At 51.5% G+C, this 13,563-nt stretch overlaps 1 protein-coding gene across 2 annotated transcripts; it reads left to right on the top strand.

Moving 5' to 3' along the window:
* The first annotated feature begins 4,888 nt into the window (after positions 1-4,888).
* TMEM39B (transmembrane protein 39B) lies at positions 4,889-12,659 on the top strand. 2 transcript variants are annotated; one of them, XM_030464562.1, is made up of 9 exons: positions 4,889-4,941; positions 6,118-6,318; positions 8,037-8,256; positions 8,541-8,624; positions 9,254-9,408; positions 9,986-10,322; positions 11,122-11,309; positions 11,835-11,955; positions 12,281-12,659. In XM_030464562.1, the coding sequence occupies exons 2-9, from the start codon at positions 6,191-6,193 to the stop codon at positions 12,515-12,517; spliced, it is 1,470 nt and encodes a 489-aa protein (XP_030320422.1). In that variant the 5' UTR covers positions 4,889-4,941; positions 6,118-6,190; the 3' UTR covers positions 12,518-12,659. The 2 variants fall into 2 exon arrangements, with proteins under 2 accessions (XP_030320422.1, XP_030320423.1); XM_030464563.1 differs by lacking the exon at positions 4,889-4,941 and adding an exon at positions 5,329-5,548.
* Positions 12,660-13,563: the final 904 nt, after the last annotated feature.

Raw genomic sequence — 13,563 nt, forward strand, 5'->3', positions numbered from 1 at the left:
GCATTCCTAAGGGAAGAGAGAGAGAGATTTAAACTGCTCGGGGGTGAAAAATAGAGCCTTAGGAGCCAGGCTGCTTGCAGCAGTGCATGATGGAGGGGAATACTTTAAAAACAAAAAGTTGTCTTTGTAGATTGTTATTAAAGTGTAAATAACTGAATTTTCAACAATGGTTTGGAGTCAGCTTTCAGGGCATAATGTCTTGCTTGATGAAAAGATCACCCCATGCCCCCCCTTTTAAAGGAAAGTTATCGCAGGAGAATCAGGATCTGTAAAGCTCTAACATGCATCGCAAAACCCAAAAGGTAACATAAATGTCTGATTTTAATAGCACATTTCTCTTTTACATAAACCCTGATGGCAACTTGCATAAACTTTATTGAGAGCATTCTTCAGATGTTAATTTTAATGTTAAAAAAAAAAAAAAGGAAAAAAAAATGTTTAAAATAAACATTTAAAAATCCCCACGTGCTTCTGCATAAATCAGCAATAACTTTAATAATGTGCCCTGTGAAAATGCAACCTAATGTGGGCAAAACCCAAAGGAATCGGCAAGCTTAAAGATCAAGAGATGTAAAATGACAACGAATATAGATAGTCCTACTGCCAAAGCCAAGAAATTCTGCTCAGTTATGTAAAACATGTAAAATGATGGCCCTTCCTAGACCCCAGTATTGCTATTTACTGTGAAATGTTGGAAGCTCAGCTTAAGTTGCATGTTTTCCTTCCTGTGTAATTGCATGCAGGAATCTTTTTTCTTTTGGTTTGTTTTTTTCTTTTTTCTTTTTTCTTATTATTATTTTCCTGGATCTCTGCTCACACAAAAGAGTCTCACAAATGTCTTCAATTTGCAGGGGTCAAGAGGAGCTCACCACCAATCCCTTGGGTGAAGCCAAGCAGGGGCAGCACACAGTGGGTAAGTTTGTTTATTTTTGCAACCCTCCTGCAAGCTGCTAAAGGGTTGTGGGTGGGAGGTGGGGGGTGGCACCATCTGAGCTGCTGAATCAAAGCCATGCATTATATACCCACAAATAAACCACTCCTGCCAGGGGCCAGGGACACGGCTGACACCCCTGCAGAGGTCAGGGGGGGGGAGGAGGCTTCAGTAGCTTCCAGCTCTCCCACCCAGATCCTGTGGAGAAAGGTTTTAGGGGGATTTGAGGAAAGGGAGATGAGGAGATGGGTCTCTTGGAACCTCTAGAAGCCCAAGGAACAGCTCCACAGGAGTTCCCAGATGAATCCAGAATGTATTGAATTGTAGGGGGCAGATTTTAGACCAGATGCTGCCTACCCAGACCTTGCTATTTCCCCCCCTTCCACAGTCCCTTCGGGCTCTGGAATGTGATCTGGCTGCTGGCTGTCACTTGTATGGCTTTTTCTCTGATGTCATTGCCAGGGATGGCTCAGGCAGTCGTCCTGCCGGCCTGGCTGGGGTTTGTTTAGCTCAAAACACACCCTGGATCCTCAGGAGGGGTGATGGACCCCTCAGCACTTTGGGGTGATGGAGCTGCAGCACCTTTGGGTGCTGGTGCCAGGCAGCACCCCCAGTGCCAGGGCTCCCTCTGGCGGGTGCTCTGCCCTGGCTGGCTCACTTGTTCTCCAAGAAATACCTTAATAAATGCACAGCAGTGCTTGCAAACTCAGCTGTGCCTTGGCTGGGGAGAGGATCAGACATCAGTGGGGTGACCTGCTTACACAGCAAGGACACATCTCCCCCCCAGCCCCAAAGGCAGCAGCCATCAGCATTTCCTTTGGGGACTGCACATCTCTTTCTCTCAAATCTCAAACCCACTGAAAGTCTGAGCTCCATAAATAACAAAGAAATAAAGCCTTGGAAGACTGAAGAAGTCTAATGGCTTCAAAAGATAACCATGAAAAGCCCTGGGCACAGGACTCTAGAAGGACATAAGTCTTATATGGAATTGTAAAGCTTCCAAACGAGCTTCTCTTATCTTAGGAATATTATGAAGAAGAAAGCAGTAATATATGGAAATGCTTCAACAGAGAGAGATTACCCTCAGTTCTTTGACTTTAATTGGATCTGTAGTTTTCTGCTGGAGGAAATCATAAGTCTGGCTTTGTGACCTGTTTATCAAATGCATCTTCATTTACAATGTAACTGGAACATCAATTTACATGGTGCTGTACCAATCTTTCCCATTTCTTTCTTAATAGGCACAGCTTTTATGTCAAGTGGAAAGGATTTGATAGAGATCATCTATTATGATGCAGTTTTTTACCAGTAGAAATGGATCTCGTGGCACTGCCTTTGTAGTAACACAGCTTGCTTGTGCATTGCATTTGTCACATGTGTTGTGTGACAGATTTTCATGTTATGGAGGAATGTAAATGTTAATACATTGGAAATGACTGTACGTGCCAAACATGTTTTGAAAACGTGCCCTTCATCAAACATCTTCCTCCCTCTCATAGCATGACTACATTCAGATTTTAGCTTGGAGTCTGCAAGAGCTAAATTGAGATCCCAAAATAGCCATCACCATCGGATGTGCCTCTCAGAGGTGCTCTAATTAGCCACACGTTCCAGGGATGCTGCAGGACTCACTGAAATGGCAGGGGTAGAGATTCCTTTGAGTATTAGAGTCTGAGTCACCTAAATAACCTTCCCTTTTCCACTGACACAGAGCCCCTGGAGTTAGCATTCTGCTGGCTGTGAGCTAGTGAGCACCAGTGATGTCTCATCTCTGGATTTCCCCAAAGGAATAAACCACATCTTCCTATTTGTAGGAATTTGGTAAAGGCCATAAATAAGATAAAAGCCCCCGTTGTGCTTGGTGCTGTACAGCATGATGTCCAGCAGTGGTCACATCTCCTCTGTGGGGTGTTTCCCAGCAATACTGCTCTTTGCAAGAGAAGCTTGGGCTCTAGAACCATCCTCCTTGGACAGGAACAGGAGGAAAACCTCTCCAACTGGTATGGCAGAGATGCTCCCAGCAGCTTTTCCTGGAAGGATGCTGTTCCTTACCCCTGGTTTCAAGTTGCTGATGTAAAGCAAATGGCTACAAGCTTTATTTTATAACTCAGCTGTGGTGGTTCTCTGGTTAACTGCTTGCTAAGGCATCACCTTGATATGCCCCATTGTACATTCCATGGTTAGTAACTGGATTCCCTGCCCAGCTGTTAAAGCAGATGATTCCTTTTGTACAGAACACGTTTTCAAATTTGTATGAGAGCATCTGTCACCCACAGAGCCAAGAAAAACAATTGAAATGTGGGCATCTTCCCTTCCCACAGCCCATGTTCCCTCTCTCCTAAAGAACTCTTGGGCAGAGGGCGATTCCTGTGACAGAGCCTCGAGAGGAGAGGAGAGGATAAGAAGTTTGACCTGTCTGTTGGGAGATGGAGATGGAGAGGAGAGGAGATGGAGAGGGTAGAGATGGAGAGGAGATGGAGATGGAGAGGAGATGGAGATGGAGATGGAGATGGAGATGGAGAGGAGAGGAGAGGAGAGGAGAGGAGAGGAGAGGAGAGGAGAGGAGAGGAGAGGAGAGGAGAGGAGAGGAGAGGAGAGGAGAGGAGAGGAGAGGAGAGGAGAGGAGAGGAGAGGAGAGGAGAGGAGGAGAGGAGAGGAGAGGAGAGGAGAGGAGAGGAGAGGAGAGGAGAGGAGAGGAGAGGAGAGGAGAGGAGAGGAGAGGAGAGGAGAGGAGAGGAGAGGAGGAGAAGCTGCTGATAACCCAGCTCCTCTCACAGCTGCCCATGCCACGTACATGTGGTGCTTTCAGGGCAGAAGACAGAGCTTAGAGAAATTCTTCTTGAACTGATAAAGCTGTACCAACATCTTGGATGAGGTGTTGATCTAAAGGCTCTGAGGGGGAGGAATTAATTCCTGCAGGGAGTCAGGGCCAGCCAAGGACCATGTTACTCCTCTTTTTTTTTGCTTCTCAGGAAGCTGAGTTCCTGCCAGCAAAGAGCAGAAACCTTTGCTCAGTGGAACCTTCTGTTGCTGCCACGTGTTGCAACCCAAGTGTTTGTTTCCATGCTCGTTTTTGCTCCTTTGGTGAGCTGGGATGAATCTCCAGGGAGCTGATTTCAGATCTGATGAAGGAATCCAGTCAAGGTGCCTTTTGTTCTGCTGTGGCTCAGAACCTGCCAGCGCTTGGTGGGTGCTGGGGGACACCACAGCCTCACTTGGCTGCTCTGTGTTGGATTACTGAAATACAGAGTGTTCTGCAATGAAACTGTTAACTTTTGCTGCTGATTTTGAACCCAAGATCACACTGTTACAGATACAAACCTGGGTGCTCCATCCTTCCTGGTACCTTCACAGCTGCACACGGAAGATTCTGTTCAAACCACCCGTGCCTGGATATTCCTGGGGTTTTTTGATGGTTCTGCACTTCAGGTTTCAAAACCATTAAGAAATGGAAGAGTGGCCTTATGGAAGTTCATTCATTTTAGCAATGCCTCCAGCCCGGGTTGGGGTGGTCCCTGGCACTGTGCCACGGCACCCACCACCCACGAGTGAAGGCAACCGATGAAAAAAACCACTGCAAACGGTTGGTAAAGAGGGGAAAACGGATTCAGGTGAATCACAGCATTAATGTAACTTGTGTAGGAAGCGGAGGAGCCCGCGGGACTGGCTCTGAGCACGCAGCTCTCTGCGTGTGTCTGCAGGGACCCGCCGGGCCCCGGAATAAAAACCTAAAGACGGATTTTTATTGGGTTTCCCTTACGGCCTCAGAGGAGTTCCGGGAAGATGTGAGGAGGAGGGCAGGGGAGCGGAGCCCCCGGAACCGCTCCCGGGACAGGGCCGGACCGGTACCGACATGGGTGCTGGAGGGGGCGTGGCCTGGGAGGGGTGGGCGTGGCACGGTGGTGTGCGCGCACTCCCGCAGGAGGTTTGTCCTCCGTCGGCCGCCGTCCTCCGCCCGGCCCCGCCCGCCATATTGTGTCCGGCGCAGGCGGAGCGGCGGCCGGAGATGGGTGAGGGGGGAGCGAGCGGCGGGACCCGCCCGGGCACCGCTCCCGGGCACCCACCCCGGGCACCGGGACAGGGAGGGAGGGGAGGAAGGAAGGAGGGAGGGAAAGAGGGGAGAGCCGAGCCCACAGCTTTGGGGGAGAGGCCCCGGGCGGCGGCGGCGGGCGGGGCGCTGAGGGACCGGCGGGTCCCGCCCCGCCGCTCCGAGGGAGGCGGCTCTCGCCCCGCGGCCTGACCCGCAGCCTCCGGCGGCCTCGCTGCTTTCTCCAGGAGCTCCCTCCGAGCGGCTTTGCAGCCCCTGGTGCACCCCCGGAGGTTTCCTGTAGCCCGGCGGGGTCCCCGTCCCCGCCGCTGCTCTCCCCCCGGCATTCCCCGTGCCTCCCGCTGCTCCCCAGCCCCGGCCCGCACCCCGAGAGCTCTCCCAGAGCTCCCGTGGCACTCAGGGTGCTCTCCCAGAGCTCCCGTGGCCTCCACTCTGCCTCTGTAGTCGTCACTTGTGCCCCCAGGTTGCCCATTCCTCTCCTGTGGCTCCTGCAGCCCCCAGTGCCCGTTCAGAGCCCCCGCCTCAGCTCCTCTGTCAACGGGATCCAGAGGAGGTTCCTTCAAACTTCGGTACTATTGTGGTTTACACTGTGGCAAGCAAGCACTAGAAAACCTGACTTTGGGCTGGCGTCTTGCTGAGCTCTGTGCCAGGCAAACATCCAGCAAAAATAACAAAAAACGCCCTAAACGTGTGAGGTGTTTTTAGCTTACCTTAAAGGAGAGAAAAAAGAAAGGAAAAAGCCACTTTGTGCTTTTGTGGTGTCCCTTTCAAAGAGCTGAGTATCTGATTCCAGCACACAATTGTGCTGCTACCCCCAAATGAAATGAATCATTTGGGAGAATTGTTTGGCATCTCCACAAGTGTATTGCTCTGCCTCAAAACAGGGATAATGCAGATTAAATTCCTCATAAATGCCTTGGCTTGGGAGAGAGGCAGGAAAAGCCCCTTCCTGCTCCTGTGGAACCCTGCCTGGAGGCTCTCGGTGAATTCGCAGCTCCCAGGAGCTCTGGGGTGACATCTGCAGCCTCTGACAAACCCAGGAGGTGCAGGAAGGGGCTGAGCAGCTGCATCCCCTCCCCTGCGTGGTGGGAGAGGAGAGGAGCAGAGGAACCTCAGGGCTCACCCTTTGCCTTTTCAGTTTTCAGGCCCGAAGCTGCAGCCCCGCAGTGAAGAGCAGAGAAGGCAGGAGGAAGCACAACCCCTCTGCTGTTATGGCAGGGGGAAGGCGGGGCCCTAACCGGACCTCCTACTGCAGAACCCCCCTCTGTGAGCCCGGAGCTGCTGGCGGCTCCGGACACTCCAACACCTCCTCTGTCACAGGGGTGCGCTCACGCACCAGGTACGTCTGTGTCTGTCTGTCTGTCTGTCCCTGCACAGCCAGCCAGGACAGGGCTGAGGCCACCTCTGTCTCCCTGACTCTCACATTGCTGTTTTTCCTGTGATTCAGGGGTTTTGTTAAGTCCCTGTCTGGCTGCAAGTGGGATAGGAAGGTTCTGATTTGGCTGAGGCTGTTCTTCATCTGACCATGACAGACTGCCAGGAGTGACCATCAGACAGAAAGGAAGAATAGTGACAATTTTTTAGCCAAAGCCTGGTTCTGGTTGTTGTGTCTCCTGTGCCCTGAAGCCCACGTCAGGTGAAGCATTCTTGGGGTAGAGTTCAGCCAGGTCAGAGGATGTGTAGGCTCCAGGTGTTTGTCAGGTTCCAGCCCAGCTGGTTGGTTGTTTTTCTGTCATTGTGGCAGGGAGGAGAAAGGAGAAGCAGAGCCCTGACAGCGGTGCCTAAGCAGTAGGTGCCTGATGAACTCCCTGCCTAGGCCCTAGGCCAAGGAATTTCTAGGGATACAGTTATTCAGACAAGTTACTGCAGGGCCACAGAAGGTGGAGCAATCCACCTTGTACATACTTTGCTCTGGGAATGTGCACAGAGGTCCTTATCATGAGGAGGTGATGCAGCACAACCCCACACCACAGCTTCCCTCTGAGTGATTTGTCTCTGATCCAGGCCCAGGTGTCCCAAAGTGCTTTTTGCATGTGAGAGCCTTGGCTGCTGCTCTTGTGAAAGCATCTACAGCTCCAGTGTGACTGCTCAAAGCAACAAGGGTTTTGTGGTTAAATTTCAAGCCTTTTTTCTACAGGCTTGGAACAGGAACTCTTGCTGTGTGTACAGAACCAGAATTCATTATGAATTTATGGATTTATGAGTCCTGAGGAGCTGAATCAATCTTGTCAGCCTGGGAATCTGTGGGTTTCAGAGTTCCTCAAGTTTTCCCCTCAGCATCAACCTTGTTTCAGGCTTCAGTCTTCTGTTTTAAACAGGGACTGCTCCACCCATGTCCACTCCTGGGCTGGAAGTCTTTCTGCAGTCACACTCCCCAAGACTTCTGTGGTTTCATTTTGGGATTTTCAATAGGAGTTTGTGCTCTGTAGTTCCCTTTGAAACCCACACCCAGATTCCTTTGTTGCTATTTAGAGATTGCAAATCAGGAGAGGTCTATCTGATATATATTCATTCCCTTCCCTTTGATTCAAAGGGTTGCTGTCTGGGACTGCCTGCATGCTGACACAGGAACACACACCTCTGACTAAACTTGTTTTTCCTTCATAGTTGAATAGAAGTTGAAGAATGAGAACAGGCTTGTGTTTAATTGCTCTGCATTTCTCCTTCAAGCACTCTTAGAAATGTAAATAGCAACTCTGAGGCCTAAAAGCTTCCAATTAATTAAAAGGGCCACTGTTTGCCCCTTGAATAGCAAAACACAGCCACAGCTTCTGAACCTGACTCAACGTGAGGGATTTCATCCCCCGTGACCTGGTGCTGTGTGCTGGCCTGCTTCCAAATACTGCTAATTCCTGCTCCTCTCTGCCTGCAGCACTCAGCCCAGACATCCTGGGGTGCTGACACCTGGGGTTTGTGGCAGCCATTGACCATGACAGTCAGCTTAGGTTTCTCACTCAGTATCAGCCCCACAGACTTGTAAAATCTGAGTGTTTGCTGGAGGCAAACACTGTGTTTATCTCAGGAAGGTGACTGCTGGCTTCTGCTTTCCCTCTGCAGGAGTGGCTCAGGTACAGGCCTTTCCAGCCCACCTTTGGCAGCTCAGACAGTCGTCCCCCTCAGGCACTGTAAGATCCCAGAGCTGCCCATGGAGAGGAGTGTCCTGTTCGAGCTGCAGCTCTTCTTCTGCCATCTGGTTGCTCTCTTTGTGCACTACATCAACATCTACAAAACCGTGTGGTGGTACCCACCTTCCCACCCACCTTCACACACCTCCTTGGTAAGCACCTCAGGGCAGCTGCTCTCCTCTGGTAGTCACACACGGGCTCTTGACTCATAAAGTGTATCTGTGTTTGGTGCCAACCTCATGTGGCTCTGCAGAACCAGAGAGGCAAATTTTGGGGGGCAAATTTTGGGCACTGGCTGTCTGCTTGGCATTCTCCTTTCTGATATCAGAAGAGAGAGTCTGAGGAGAAGAGAATAACTTGGGAGCTTTTCTGTTGAGTCGTGGTTTCTGCTGCCTGGTGGAAAGGGGAATGAATCCCTCTGTTCTTGTCACTGCAGAACTTTCATCTGATTGACTTCAACGTGCTGACAGTGACCACCATTGTCCTGGCACGCCGGCTGATCGGGGCTATTGTGAAGGAGGTAAAGTCCCCAGGCAGACCTCAGAACTGTTCTTTCCTCACAGGCAAAGTGTGTAGCTGTGTGTCCCTTTTGCAGTGTCAAACCTTTCTGCTGTGTCCCAGTCAGAAACACAGGCATGGCTTCCAACAGGGAGAGCAGAGAAGTGAGAGTCTCAAACCACTGCTCCTGACTTTCCCTGTCCTTATGGGATTGTCTGGGAATCACTGTCTCAACTCAACTGTAGTAATTCTGCTTTCTCCCTTGTGAAGAACAATATTTGGCTCATTTCCTGTTCTTTCTCTTTGGCTTTCTGCAAGGAGGAACCAGTGTAGGTTGGTTTCTGCTGCCTGCTGGGGTGAGCAGCTCCACAGGGGTGGGCTGGTCACACTGGGAACTACCAGACCTTAAGAAGAAACTCTGAGAGCTCTCATTACAGCTTGAGAAATGAGGCCCCGGGCTCTGGCAAATCCCAATTCCAGCCTCTAGGAGTCCCCCTGTCCTGGTGGCAGTCAGGCAGCCTCTCACTAACCCTTCATGCATGTGAAGTTGATTTTACAGATTGGAGTGCTGCTTGCTTTACTGTTTGCTTCCTGTAGGAAGAGTGGAGGAGTCTCCTCCCCTCTGCCCAACTCTTTCTTCTCTCCCCACAGGCTTCACAGAGTGGCAAAGTCTCCCTGCCACGCTCTGTGTTCCTGGTGGTCACTCGTTTTGCTGTTCTCACTGGCACAGGCTGGAGTTTGTGTCGGTCGATCATTCACCTTTTCAGGACCTACTCTTTCCTTAATCTCCTCTTCCTCTGTTACCCGTAAGTATTTCTGGCACTTGTGTGTGATTTCTGATGTGGTTTCAGTGCAGTGGGTGTTGCTCAATTGAAATGAGACCTGGAAGAACTCAACTACCTCAGCTACCCTTTTCCTTCTTGCTGTGTCAGGGCACACTGTGAACATTTGCCCACATTCCAGTTGTAGTATAAGCATTAATTACAGTTTTTAGAATGCTTGGTCCTCTTGAAAGGGTTATGTATTTCTTTCATTGTATTCAAAGAAACCTTGACTCCAGTTTGCCTTAGCCCTGAGGTGCCTCTGCCAGGAACCAAACAACTTCCCTGCTTCCTGTCAACTAAGGGAAGGAAGTGGTTCTGTTTCCAGTCAAGTCATGGGAATAGCTCCCTTCTCCCTGATAGATGCAGAAGGAAGGATCTAATAAAGATCTGAGACTTGGTGCTAGTGCCAGGTCAGCCTGGTGAGGCTCCTTTCTGGAGTTTCTGTAGGTATTGGTGTCATTTAGGAGGGGGAAGTGCTGGTGGGGCCAATCTGCCAGCAAAGCCCCAGCCCAGGGCAGCTGCTGAGGGAGTAACCACGTTTCTGCACTTGCTGCTCCAGGTTTGGGATGTACATTCCCTTCCTTCAGCTCAACTGTGACTTTCGGAAGGTGGGACTCTTCTCCCAGGTGGCCAACATCGGTCCCAGGGAGCCCAGCGAGGTGACCTCCAGGGGCAGGGACTACCTGACTGTCCTGAAGGAGACCTGGAAGCAGCACACCCGGCAGATGTATGGCATGGAGGCCATGCCCACTCATGCCTGCTGCCTCTCCCCAGATCTCATCCGCAATGAGGTGGAATACCTGAAAATGGACTTTAACTGGCGGATGAAAGAGGTGCTGGTGAGCTCCATGCTCAGTGCTTACTACGTGGCTTTTGTGCCTGTCTGGTTTGTGAAGGTGAGTCAGGCACGGGGCTGGCTGGGGAGGGATGTGGGGAGGTGGGCACTGGGTGATGGAGGAGCTCTGGTTCTTGTTTCCTCCTTAACCAGAACTTGGGAGAGGTCAGTCAGGGGGCTGCTCTGTGTGTGCAGCTGCACCAAACCCATTTACTCCTGAAAAGCAAGAAGCAAAACCATCTAGGTTTAGCTTTGCTTGAACTGCAGACACCAGAGGACAGCACTATCCTAGTAAAGCCTGCTCTGACTGCCCATGAGAATGTGTGTCCATCTGTGAGGTAATGGTGCCTCCCACCTGCCTCCCTGTGAAGCTAGAGGGACTCCAGGCTGACCATTCCCTCCCACACTGACTCTCCATGAGGACAGAGCTCCAGGATGAGGAGACTGACTTTAATAAAAGGCAGAATGAGGGAGGATGAACCTTGTTAGGGTTCTTAGCTGCTTTATTTAAGTTACCAACATGTTGAACAGTGAGAGGAGTGTCCTGCAGTGAATCTGTCAGACCTCAGGGATGAGCCCAAGTCCCTTCCCTTGAGGGACTGATACTCCCACCCATCAGCAGCCATGCTAGAGGTGCCTCAGGAACCATCCCCCTATTTTTGGTGATGTAAATGTTTCACTGTGTTGTGTTCAGGAGTTCAGCAGCCATCCTATGTGGGTGCTTCCTTTTCAACCAGGATTAATGGTTCTGTGCAGAGCCCTCGTTCCACCTGCCTGAGAGCTTTGTGCTTTGATGGTGTTGTTAGGTGAGGCTGTGCCAACACCTTGTCACACATTCTTCTTGTGTTTTCCACCCCCAGAACACTCAGTACTATGACAAACGGTGGTCGTGTGAGCTCTTCCTCCTGGTGTCTATCAGCACATCAGTGATCCTCATGCAGTACCTCCTGCCTGCCCGTTACTGTGATCTGCTCCACAAAGCTGCAGCACACCTGGGCTGCTGGCAGAAGGTTGATCCAGCCCTCTGCTCCAATGTCCTCCAGCATCAGTAAGGAACACTCCTGGGCCTGGAGTTTTCTCTTAGCTGTCATACTAAGAGAAAAAAAGAAAAAAAAGAGAGAGAGAAAAATCATAGAATCATGGAATGGTTTGGGTTGAAAGGGACCTTAAAGCTCATCCAGTCCCAACCCCCTGCATGGGCAGGGACACCTCCCACCAGACCAGGTTGCTGCAAGCCCCATCCAACCTGGGCTGGAACACTGCCAGGGAGTTGTCAGATGACACATCCAGCAGCTCACAGACACTGTCTGTACTCTCCATGGCCAGGCATGGTGAGCTGGTCTGGTTTTGGGCCAGATGCCTGCTGCTTCTGGCTGTAGCTAGCTGCCATTTGTCACTGCCTTGGTTCTGTGCCTCCATGGGACAAATTCTGCCCACCAAGTGACATCAAGTGGGTGCTGTGGCCAGCACTGCAGAAGCAGCTTGTATATTGTCCTGGGTGGTGGTAAGAAGGCAGCAGACCCCCCATGTCCATCTGGGGAGGTAGAATTAAACTCTGCTTCTTTCCTTGCAGGTGGACAGAGGAGTGCATGTGGCCACAGGGGGTGTTGGTGAAACACAGCAAGAATGTGTACAAAGCTGTGGGGCACTACAATGTGGCAGTGCCCTCGGATGTCTCACACTTCAGATTTCATGTAAGATCACATCTCCTGCCTGGGGACACAGGGACACAGGTGTGGCACTCTCCTGCCTGGGGACACAGGTGTGGCACCTCAGCAGCCTCACCCTCCCCTTGTCCTCAGGACCTGGGGCTGCCCATGGGGTGGAGCCAGCAGGCTTTGGGACAGCTTTTCACGTTAGTCTGTGCTGCCAGAGAGGTGGTTTTATCCTGAGCCATCTGTGGGGAAGTGTTATGTCTCCAGTGGGGAACCCCAGAGGAATCGGCCTCCCACATCCCACCAAAAAAACCCACCCTGAAGGCTCTGGCCTGGCTCACTGCCTTACCATCATCTCCTACAGTTCTTTTTCAGCAAACCACTGAGAATCCTCAACATCCTGATCCTGCTGGAAGGAGCTGTCATCTTCTACCAGCTTTACTCACTGATTTCTTCAGAGAAGTGGCACCAGACCATCTCACTGGCACTGATCCTCTTCAGCAATTACTACGCCTTCTTCAAGCTGCTGCGTGACCGTCTGGTGCTGGGCAAAGCCTACTCCTACTCTGCCAGCAGAGACTCAGAGCAGAAGTTAAATTAAAACAATTGCACTGATGCTCAGCTTAATACAAAACAAACAAAACGAGGAACCCTCAGAGCTTTGTATTTTTGTTACCACTGCTTTTTTTTTTCTTTGATAACTGATGTAATTAAAAGGAAAAAACATATTTTTTTACTCCCAACAGTTGTTTGTGTGTTTGTTGTCCGATAAAGTCCTCCCCCAGAAGGCCACCTCCTGTTAGTGTTTGAGGGCAATGATTTATTAACTGGGAGAGGTGCAGATTCTGCTGCTTCTGGACTTGGAGCTCAGGAGGGGGAAGATAAAAATTACAGAATTACAGGAATGTCATGGCTCACAACTTCCATCTGGGTCCTGTTAGGAGGGGATGAGCCCTGATTCTGTCTTTCTGGGGACCCCAAAGGAACCCCTGCAGCACCCCCTGACCCTTTTCCTTCAGGGGAAGGCTGCAATAGCTCAATAAAATGTGGGGTTTAATTGCAGCAGGTGATGGGGTGGAGTCTGCGGTGTCTCCTCCTGTTGGGGCTGCCCTGGGCCAAGGGCCCGAGGGACGAGGGGGGTGTCCGAGGGGCAGCGGTTGCGACCGGGATCGGTCCCTGCCCGGGCGGTGTCGGCTCCTCCGCCGGACCCGGTCTTGGTTCCGCCCCGCTTCACCGCCAGGCGGCGCCAGGGGCACGCGGCCGATCCGGGTCATGGTCCCGATCCAGATCGTGGTCTCTGTCCCGATCCCGGTCCTCATCTGTTCCCGCTCCTTCTCCCAGTCCTAACCCAGATCCCGATGCCGATCCCGATCCCCCCGCCCCGGGGGGATTATTGCCAATAAAACCAAAGATCAAATACCGAACCGGGACCGACCTCTGAACGTTCCGGGATGGCAGCAGCATCCTCCCGGGACACGGGGTGGGGACAGGGAGACAGACCCGGCCATGCCAGCCAGGTGACCCCCAGCAGACCCCACAGAGCCCCCCCTGCATCCCACCCTGCAGCAAAGTGTCCCCCTGGCCCCTGGCAGGGACACGGTGAGGACGTGGTGGGACCACAGCCCAACACGGAGCCTGCTGGCTCTC

This window comes from Calypte anna, chromosome 23 (genome assembly GCF_003957555.1).
Source record: "Calypte anna isolate BGI_N300 chromosome 23, bCalAnn1_v1.p, whole genome shotgun sequence".
Lineage (NCBI taxonomy): Eukaryota > Metazoa > Chordata > Aves > Apodiformes > Trochilidae > Calypte > Calypte anna.

Bases quoted from the DNA above. Each gene is read 5' to 3' on its own strand.
- TMEM39B (XM_030464562.1), top strand. From the start codon at position 6,191: ATGGCAGGGGGAAGGCGGGGCCCTAACCGGACCTCCTACTGCAGAACC. The intron at 10,323-11,121 runs GTGAGTCAGGCA...TTCCACCCCCAG, and splicing joins TGCCTGTCTGGTTTGTGAAG to AACACTCAGTACTATGACAA. The intron at 11,956-12,280 runs GTAAGATCACAT...CATCTCCTACAG, and splicing joins TCTCACACTTCAGATTTCAT to TTCTTTTTCAGCAAACCACT.